Consider the following 10,330-nt stretch of genomic DNA (forward strand, 5'->3'; position numbering starts at 1 on the left):
CCCGGTTCATGGAAATTTGGAACCGGCCCCAAATTGCCATGAACCAGGAATCCGTTAACAAATGTTTGTTTCGAATCCGCTTATCGAATCTTAAAAATCTCAGTGGCTTTCATGATGAGTGACATGCAAATAATTTTAATCAGCTGCCAGGACCTGCTGCGCCTACATCTATGTTACGTAATGCGTATCCATCATCGCTCCTGTGATAGGCCACGCCCCTACGATGAGGGAAAACAATCCGTTGTGCTCCGTATAGTTAGTGTTAGCAGTCAGGGGATTATTGAGATTTAAAAAATGTCGAAATGCTGTTGCATGGTGGGCTGTACAAATAACCAGAGCCAGGAACCCCAAATTTTATTTTTTTGATCTTCCCATGCAAGAAGACTGAGCCAACCAGGAGAAACAACTGGATTCAGGCCATTAGACGTGAGGGGAAAGCTCGGACCAGTGTGCTGGTCCCTCAGGCGAAAGCCAGACAACTCTGGAATCCTGAATCCAGCCGCAATTATATTTGTTGTGAATTAGCCATTTTGTTCCGGTAAGTACTCTGTAACTAGCTGTGGATAAGAGGCTGTTTTTTAGGATGTGATGTGACACGTAACTGCATAGCTAGCTAGCAACGCTACATATCACATAATATCCTAAAGAGACCGCTACGTTAGCTAACGCTATTGTGATAACTTACCTGCTTTTAACTACGATGCTTTTAACTAACATCATTAGCTATGCTAACAATATCTGCTTTTAACTAAGGTTAACATTAGCGCTTTACAATTGATGCCTCTCATTCGCCAGAGCAGTTAGGGATTAGGGGTTAGGTGTCTTGCTCAAGGACACTTCGACACGCCCAGAGCGGGGTTTGAACCGGCAACCCTCCGACTGCCAGACAATCGGTCTTACCTCCTGAGCTATGTCGCCCATCGCCCATCGCTATGTCGCTATGTTGTTTTCCCCCATCGCGAGCAAGGCCTTCATCGTGTAATGCGTTATGGACTTTCTCCGTTTTACTTTTTTTTTAACCAAAATGACTATTTACTTTTTATGCCAGCCTAAATCTGCTGACAATAAAAGTGGTTTTTCATACAACACATGATGGTTTCTTTTCATACTAAGAAATATGACAAGAATTGATAAGAACGGATTCAATCTGAATTTGATAAGCAGAATAGGAACGTTGCGCGGAATCAATAAAATCTAACCGATACACAACCCTAAACAAAGCCCAGCCACATACTGGCAGAGTGATGGACTTTCACTTACAAACGATTCCATATACCTCCCACATTCCTGGAGGATACACGGAAGTGAAGTCAAATGCTGATCTGCTGCTGTGCATTATGGGATGATTCCACATTACAGCTCACACAAACCCCCAAACCACAACCTTCCAGCTACACTGCAAATAGTTCCAGGCCAATATTAAACTTCTTAAACGAGAAAATATTTTAGGGACATACTCGCAACTTGATAAAATCATGAGAAAACAATGTTTTCAGGATTTTGTGTAAGCTAATATACATTTATGCTCTTTGGTCTGCGGGGGGAGTGGGGCGGGGGAGGGGTCGGGGGAATCTGCTCACCGTAGTTTTGTTTGCGGCTGGCCTCGGGGGAGGGGAGGGGCGAGGGGAGGGGGGAGGGGAGGAAGTCCATCAGCGAGGAGAGGGAGGGGCGCGGGAGAGGAGCCACATCATGGGAGAAGTCTATGATCCAGCTGAGCGAGGCGCCCCCTGCAGGCTGTTTGTAGCGAGCGTGCTGCAGAGCGTCCATGATCCAGCGGACCTCCCGCCACGCTTCCTCCATTTGCTGAGGACACAGTGGTCACCAAGGAAACCAGAGCATCCATCACCAAATATTTCAGTTTCCATTGGGTGTTGACGGTGTCAATAATCACATTCATTTTATCATTCATTTTCTTCCATGTCCAGCAAAAACATCACACATTTTAATCATATTTAACCACCAAAATGTCACATTTTCCAACAGTTTTAATTATTAAATATACTCATATATTTCAGTCAACAATAGACGTTTAAGCCAAGCGGCTTTTGACATTCAAATATTTATATCTTTCTAACATTTAACAAATATTTAAGATAATAACGTACGGTAAATGTTTGAAAGATTTAAGCAAATATTTCATAAATTTCTATTTGTGTTTTTGCATACCTTACAGAGTGTGCATGAATAAGTTCTTAAATATTTCAGAAATTTAGCAAATATTTTAGGAATTTAATAAATATTTCATGCAATTAGTAACTGTTAAGTTTTTTCAAAGTTTCCTTAATTTACTGCAGACTGAAGTAAGGGCAGGGGGGTGGAGTTTCTATGGGTGACTGACAGGCCTCACCTGCATGTGCTGCTGGACCTGCTGGTGTTTCTGTTTGGCCGTCGCCACCTCGGATTCGGAGAAGGCCTCTCGCAAGGTCTGCTGGGATAGCAGCGACTCGAGCTCCAGCAGGGCGGACACGCGGCAGTACTGCGCCATGAAGCTCTGGTGGTAGGCCTGGAAATGAACTGGCAGAGAGAGAGAAAGCCCCTGTCAGCCAATCACAGAGCAGGAGTGGGAGTGGCTCTATGGAGAAAGTCCCACCCTGTCAGCCAATCACAGAGCAGGAGTGGGAGTGGCTCTATGGAGAAAGCCCCGCCCTAACATTTATCCTTGATTTAGACTACAAATTAACATTTATCCTTGATTTAGACTACAAATGAACATTTATCCTTGATTTAGACTACAAATGAACATTTATCCTTGATTTAGACTACAAATGAACATTTATCCTTGATTTAGACTACAAATTTACATTTATCCTTGATTTACACTACAAATGAACATTTATCCTTGATTTAGACTACAAATGAACATTTATCCTTGATTTAGACTACAAATGAACATTTATCCTTGATTTAGACTACACATTAACATTTATCCTTGATTTAGACTACAAATGAACATTTATCCTTGATTTAGACTACAAATGAACATTTATCCTTGATTTAGACTACAAATGAACATTTATCCTTGATTTAGACTAACAATTACAAGCAAGGATTCCTGTAACTCAGCAATTGCCCTGTGTTTCACAAGTGTTACACTTTTCCTTCAAAACACTTGTGAAGTTTGTGAAGTTCATTTCAGATCATCAAGACTAACCCGCCAAACGGAGCTTGTGAAGAAAAAAAGTGCTACGTTTGCATTTAATTCAAAGTCAAAATTAAGGGCAAATGTTGATTGAATACAGGCCAAATGTGTTGATGTTTTAATCTCCAAAACACTTCAGTATTTTCCACCAGCGTGACAAAAGCATGAAAAAGCATCCCCGGCGTGCAGAGGAGAGAATTTCACAGCGGGTTCGAGGAGGAGGAGAGAAGCAGGTCTATAAAAAAAAAACGGTAAACACGCTCTCTCGGGCTTGTGAAAACAGCGCAGGGATAAAAACGAACGTCGGACGCCTGAACGCGGTAATTACCGAGCGGTTTGGCGGAAAATAAAACGCATAGCGGCAGTCAACCTACAGCGAGATCAGAGGCAGCTACTGACAGCTCACTGCCCACTCAGCTAATGGGTTCTACATGGCTCTCCGAGAAGCAAGATTTCTGCTTTCAAAAACGCTGAGATCAAACAGAGTCTTAAACCTACCGCCGCGCTCACCCGACAAGCACAGGGTGTGACTGGCTGCCTCAAATCCACCCCCGTCAACCAAGCTCCGACACCAGATGCTCTCTGTCGGAGCTCCAGCTCAGAGTGGAAATGCACTAGCGGTTTTGTTCCTCTTTAGGTTCTGTCCCCCTTGTCTTAGAAGACCTCAAAATCCACCCCTGTCCCAAAGAAGATCTTCTTCGCACCCTTCAATGCCTTCGTTCTCGAGAAGGTCTTTGATAAGATCGTAAATCCGCACGTACATCAGGACTGCGACAGGTGTCATACTGGACAAATGTTGTTTCGTTCCTGTTTACAGCTCCAGCGGATTATGTAAATACAGCCATATCTGGTGTGTCACGAGTGTCTTTGTGCTTGTTTGACGGTTTGTGTGTGATGCACTGTATCCCTAAAGGCCAGTACAGATCAATGATTCGCAACGAGACGAAACAGTTTTAGAATGTTGCAGAGAAAACTGCAGCGGTGTGAACTGGTTAGTTGCAGGGCGTCTGAAGCCGTTGCCTGGGGGTCTCAAAAGACCCACCTTGTCAAATCGCCAAGTGCAGTTTTAGAACGTTTACAATCAGACGTCTTGGAATTTTGCAAGTTGCATCCAGTCTCGTTGCGAAGCGAATCATTGATCGGAACTGGCCTTAAGAGGACAGATACTGAAGTAGTACAGACGTGCTGATTGGCGGGTCTTACCCAGCTCGAAGATCTGCAGAGGGAGGGTGAGGAAGCCAGGGCGGGGGGAGAAGGGGCTATTCTGTCCCGGGGCAGTGCACACATCTTCCGAAGGGGGCAGCAGGAGCAGGAAGCAGACCCTGTCGCCGAACTCCAGCACCTCCTGGCTGTAGATCCGAAAGTCCTGAGCCTAGGAGAGAGAGAGAGAGAGAGAGAGGAGGAGGAGTAAGAGATGAATGGGTAACCATGGCAACCTGAATCAGGCCCGTGGTGATGCCCTGTTTCCTGACCTGGCTGGGGGGGATGTTGAGTTGGGCTACAAGCTCCCAGCATGCCCTGCGCAGGTCCTGTAGGAAGTGATGCACGGCGCTCTGGATGTCCTGATCCATCTCTAAGGACTCCTCCAGACAGCTAAGTGCCTGAAGCCATTGCCACTCCTCCCTAAAACACAAACATAAACACTGTCACACACAAGCATACACACAAACATACACACCATCACACACAAACATGCACACAAACATACACACCATCACAAACAAACATACACACAAACATACACACCATCACACATAAACATACATGCAAACATACATACCATCACACACAAACATACACACAAACATGCACACCATCACACACAAACATACACACCATCACACACAAACATACACACAAATATACACACCATCACACACAAACATACACATAAACATACACACCATCACACACAAATATACACACCATCACACACAAACATACACACAAACATGCACACCATCACACACAAACATACACACCATCACACACAAACATACACACAAATATACACACCATCACACACAAACATACACATAAACATACACACCATCACACACAAATATACACACCATCACACACAAACATACACACAAACATGCACACCATCACACACAAACATACACACCATCACACACAAACATACACACAAATATACACACCATCACACACAAACATACACATAAACATACACACCATCACACACAAATATACACACCATCACACACAAATATACACCCCATCACACTCAAACATGCACACACCCCCCCCCAGGGGTTCAGTTTCATACCTGGAAACATTACTGTTGTCACGGACTTTGACATGGCAGAGCATGTTGGGCAGTTTCTGGGGCACGAGGACTCGTATCTGATCCACGGAGCTGCAGAGCTTCAGGTAGCCCAGGTACAGCCCCGGGGGAAGGATATTCCTGCTGCACCGATGGTACGACAGCTTCTCCTGAAACAACGTAAGGTCGTCATTAAAGTTCCTCTTTCATCTTTCCTCGTTTATAATTTGTATGCGTGGCACAATGAGCATTATATTTGCAGTACGTTCTGTTGTGAAATATTATGACCTCATTTTCGAGGGCACAAAATGGACGGGCCCCATTTTCTGTTGGCACAGAATGAAGTTTCGGAGAGGGTGCTGATGTCCAAGTCGCATTCGTCAGTGTCACTGCGACAGCAAAACGGATACAGACTCATCTCTTTTTGAGCACCAGTGGCTTGTGCCAGTATGTTCCAACTTCCTTGACGTCCCAAAAATTCAGCCCGATGTTTTTAATAACACAAATTTATCATATTTTTTAATCCACTCATTCTTATGAACAAAACAGGCCCATTTCCTCAAAACCAGCATCGGGGTATCAGATTACGGAGTCTATATCTTATAAATGAGAGGGTTTACCATTATTTGGCATCTACAAAAAAATATAAACCACAAACTAAACAAAGCCAGAACGCAAAACGGGATATTTTCTGAGGTCTAATGTTACTTATATGGAATCGTCGTCATAACATTCACACCACACATTAGTTTAAAATTTGGTACATGAAAACACAGCTTTGTATTCATGAAACATGAGAGAATGTTAGCCAAGAATATTGCAGCATATCATTTCAGTTGGCAAGTAAAAACCAGAGAATATGATTAAAATACTGACAGATTACAATGGGATACTTACAGCAACAGGCTGTGCTTCAGTGTATGTGTGCGTGCACATCTGTATGTGTGTGTGTGTGTATGCGTGTACGTGTGTGTGCGTGCATGTGTGTGTGTGCGTGTTGTCACTGTATGCACCTGTGAAACACTGTCATGTGATTTCAAAAAGGCTTTTTCCATTCTTTTTTCGGTCCAAAGGCAAATGACCCTTAGATGCACAGTGATCCACAGTGTCCTTATCTGGACAGAGCCCCCGAGCTTTCTGCCGCGTTTAGCTTCTGGAGCCAAACCGCAACAGCGCGCCTGGGCCGGAGGTCTCGAGCGATTTCTCGCTTTTGTTCTTTTTAAAACGGCCCTTTCGCTGACGGGTGCGTTCGCCGTTCTGCGGCCCCTGAAGCCAGCGAGACGGATTGGCGGGCCTCCGCGGGCCCCCGAACAACGCGTCCGTCAGCGGCCCGGCCGCCATCTCGCCGCGCCGCGCCGCCAAACAGAAAACAGGAGGCGGCTCTCTGAGGAACAGAACGTACGCCAAGGGCCGGAGGTTTTTTGGCGGGGAGATGATGGACGCTTCCTCGCAGAACTGTCAGTTTTAGTCAAACTTAAAAACAACGAGATGAGGGAGAGCAGACAGTGGAAACAGAGAGTGGGAGTGGAGCGTTGGAAAGATAAGGCAGGGAACAGTTATGAAAACATTTAGAGCTGAGTGTTAAGGCGATGAGTTTGAGAACAGTTCTAAAAACATTTAGAGCTGAGTGTTACGCTGATGAGTTCGAGAACAGTTATAAAAACACTTAGATTTGAGTGTTAAGGTGATGAGTTTAAGAACAGTTCTAAAAACATTTAGAGCTGAGTGTTAAGGCGATGAGTTTAAGAACAGTTATAAAAACATTTAGAGCTGAGTGTTACGCTGATTAGTTTAAGAACAGTTATAAAAACAGCTGGGAACTGAGTATTATGATGATGAGTCTGAGAAGTTACAAGTACAGCAAAGAGCTGAATATTACGGTGATGTGTAAAGATGCATTCATAAATACAGATAGCTGGGTATTACAGCGATGACTCAGGGTGTAGGGACACACACACAGATAGGTGGGTGTTACAGCGATGACTCAGGGTGTAGGGACACACACACAGATAGCTGGGTATTACAGCGATGACTCAGGGTGTAGGGACACACACACAGATAGCTGGGTATTACAGCGATGACTCAGGGTGTAGGGACACACACACAGATAGGTGGGTGTTATGGAGGTAACTCTGGGTGCAGTCACACACACACAGAGCTGGGTGTTATGGTGATGAGTCAGAGTGCAGTCACACACACACAGAGCTGGGTGTTATGGTGATGAGTCAGAGTGCAGTCACACACAGATAGCTGGGTCTTATGGAGGTGACCCAGAGTATAGTCACACACACAGATAGCTTGGTGTTATGGTGATGAGTCAGAGTGCAGTCACACACACACACAGCTGGGTGTTATGGTGATGAGTCAGAGTGCAGTCACACACACACACAGCTGGGTGTTATGGTGATGAGTCAGAGTGCAGTCACACATACAGATAGCTGGGTCTTATGGAGGTGAGTCAGAGTGCAGTCACACACACAGATAGCTGGGTGTTATGGAGGTGAGTCAGAGTGCAGTCACACACACAGATAGCTGGGTCTTATGGAGGTGACCCAAGGTATAGTCACACAGAGATAGCCGAGTGTTACGCAGGTGACTGAGGACACGGCGAACCTCGACCAGGACCCACCTGAAGCGTGGCGAGCAGCATGTCCAGGGCGGTGGGCTCCTCGGAGGAGGAGACGGACCGGCGCTGGTGCTGCAGCTTGCCGAGCGGCGTCCAGCGCATGCCGTCGGGGCAGGGCCCGGAGCTGAGGTCCAGCAGCGTCACCAGCAGCACGTTCCCGTGCTTGTCTTTGATGGGCTCGTAGTGCACCCGGCCCAGGTCCTGCGTTCCCAGCATGCTCTGGATGGACAGACCCGCGCGCCAGCAGGAGGGTTACGGGACGCAAGGCAACGAAAGCACGCCGAAAAACGGACGTCACGGCGACGTCGCGGCAACGTCGCGGCAATTTCGCGGCAACGTCGCGGCAACGCCATGGCAACGCCATGGCAACGCAATTACCTGGAGCTGGGACGCTGCCTGCAGCATTTTGAGGTGCGTCTGCAGGCTGCAGGTGCAGGAGGACTGTGACGGGCCGAGCAGCTGGAGCAGCCAAGGGATCTCCTCCCACAGGTAGGACACCTGGAGAGGGAGGAGAGGAGACACGCCCTCTGTCAGCGGGACCGTCCTGCACTCAAGGTTGGGGAGAAGGCGACGCTCGCCAATAAGGCCCACAAACCTTGGTGAACCACAGGAAGTCCTGCATCAGGGAGCTGGAGTACGAGTCCTCGATCTCCACGATCGGAATCTGGTCCTCAGAAGTCACAAAGATCTTGTCCTCTCGGTAGAATACGGAGGCCAGGTACAGGCCCCTGCTCAAAAGAAAGCAGAAGAACTCTGGGATAGTCTTTGGGCCGGTGGATTCATGTCTTCCACTCCAGGGTATAATCAGGATGTCTAAATTCCGTGTTCAGTCTGAGGTTACAAAGCATTCCTTGCATCCTAAAAGGCTAAATGGAAATAGCTTGTTGGAAATGAGAATTTTGCCACCATTTTGTGAAGTGAGCAGAAGAGCTGAGCAATGCAACAGCCAGCGGTGTTGCTTTTGCAACAGACTGGTGTGCCATGGGATTCTGTGAATTTGGAAAGAGTGCAGCGGAAGGAAAAAGGTTGGGAATCGCTGCCTTAGGCGATGCGCTGTTCAAGCCACACCTGTTGGCCGTTAGTGTGGGACGGAGCAGTTGTGACATCACATGCTTTGGAGGAGAGGGCATGCCTGTCTTTGGCCCTGCCCAATCAAAAGAAGGGTGCATGTGAGGTGTGTTGCCGGCCGAACGTAAAAATGCAACGCCTGTAGAAATGACATGAAAGGAATTCAATACAAATGCCCAACGTTCTGCTTGCTCCTTTTCGAACGTGGCAAAATCTCGCCTTCCCAGCCCCAGAAGCCAATAAAAAGAGCATGTGGAGCAGAGCAGAGCAGCTCACCCTGCCTGGTGAAAATAATGTTCACCGGGAGGAATAAAACATAAAAACTATCAAGAGGAAAAGTTTATAAATTTCCTGTTGAGGGGATCTCTCTGGTCTGATCCCCGTCTGAGCGATGCTAATCATATTTCGGCATGTATGCTGAGAAACACCCTGTGGTCTGACCGTTAAAGGAGGGAAAGGAAAACCACTGCTGCCAGACGACACGGTTGGCTTGCGGGAGGGCAGGGGCGTGGGAGTGGGGGGGGGGGAGGGGGGGTGTCAGGGGTGGTCCTGGGGCCGGACCGAACTGATCATCAAGGCCTCAGAACCGCTGAGTCATCAGCGAGGACACCACAGCGCATTCTCCACTTCTCCTTCCGATGATAACACCGCAGACAGAGGATTCGCCGCAGGTCATGAACAGAGGCACAGACAGAAGAACCCGGGAAAGCCGCGAACGAAACAAACCGAACAGAAATGTTTTACCGCTTCAGGTTTTTCACGAACTTGCTGCCGGGCTGGAAGAGGTGTCGCAGGCTTTTGGAAACGGAGTGCTTTCTGACGTGCGGCTGCGCTTTGCATGGCTCTGGAGGCAAACAGAAAATCGCATTTACACTTAACACTTAACACAAAACGCTTAACACAACACAAAACACGTAACACTTAACACAAAACACTTAACACTTAACACAAAACACTTAACACAAAATTAAACATGCATTCATTCTGACAGTGAAAATATATATTTTAAATTTTGTAAAGAAAATCCATGCCTCCTGTTTTCAACTGCAGAACTTCTGAACCGCACATCAGTGGTGTATTAAGTACGGACCAGTACCTCAACTGCTTCATATCAGCAGTTCAGATAGGAAAAATACCAGCTTTATACATCACTCTGGGTAAGGTATTGGCTGAACAAATAGTGTCATTTACCATGACTACAATCAGACAA

General features: G+C 46.6%; 1 protein-coding gene across 1 annotated transcript in view; it reads right to left on the reverse strand.

Annotated features, from left to right (window-relative positions):
- The window catches only part of LOC118217113 (ankyrin repeat and fibronectin type-III domain-containing protein 1-like), a 140,074-nt gene that overhangs the window by 1,435 nt on the left and 128,309 nt on the right, over positions 1-10,330 (reverse strand). Inside the window, exons 13-21 of the mRNA XM_035398922.1 lie at positions 9,865-9,964; positions 8,648-8,780; positions 8,431-8,550; positions 8,056-8,271; positions 5,430-5,596; positions 4,612-4,762; positions 4,343-4,511; positions 2,348-2,514; positions 1,581-1,803 (exon numbers count right to left, since the gene is read on the reverse strand). Coding sequence (XP_035254813.1) covers positions 1,581-1,803; positions 2,348-2,514; positions 4,343-4,511; positions 4,612-4,762; positions 5,430-5,596; positions 8,056-8,271; positions 8,431-8,550; positions 8,648-8,780; positions 9,865-9,964 — 1,446 coding nt within the window. The remainder of the gene's footprint in view (positions 1-1,580; positions 1,804-2,347; positions 2,515-4,342; positions 4,512-4,611; positions 4,763-5,429; positions 5,597-8,055; positions 8,272-8,430; positions 8,551-8,647; positions 8,781-9,864; positions 9,965-10,330) is intronic.

This window comes from Anguilla anguilla, chromosome 17, assembly GCF_013347855.1.
Source record: "Anguilla anguilla isolate fAngAng1 chromosome 17, fAngAng1.pri, whole genome shotgun sequence".
NCBI lineage: Eukaryota > Metazoa > Chordata > Actinopteri > Anguilliformes > Anguillidae > Anguilla > Anguilla anguilla.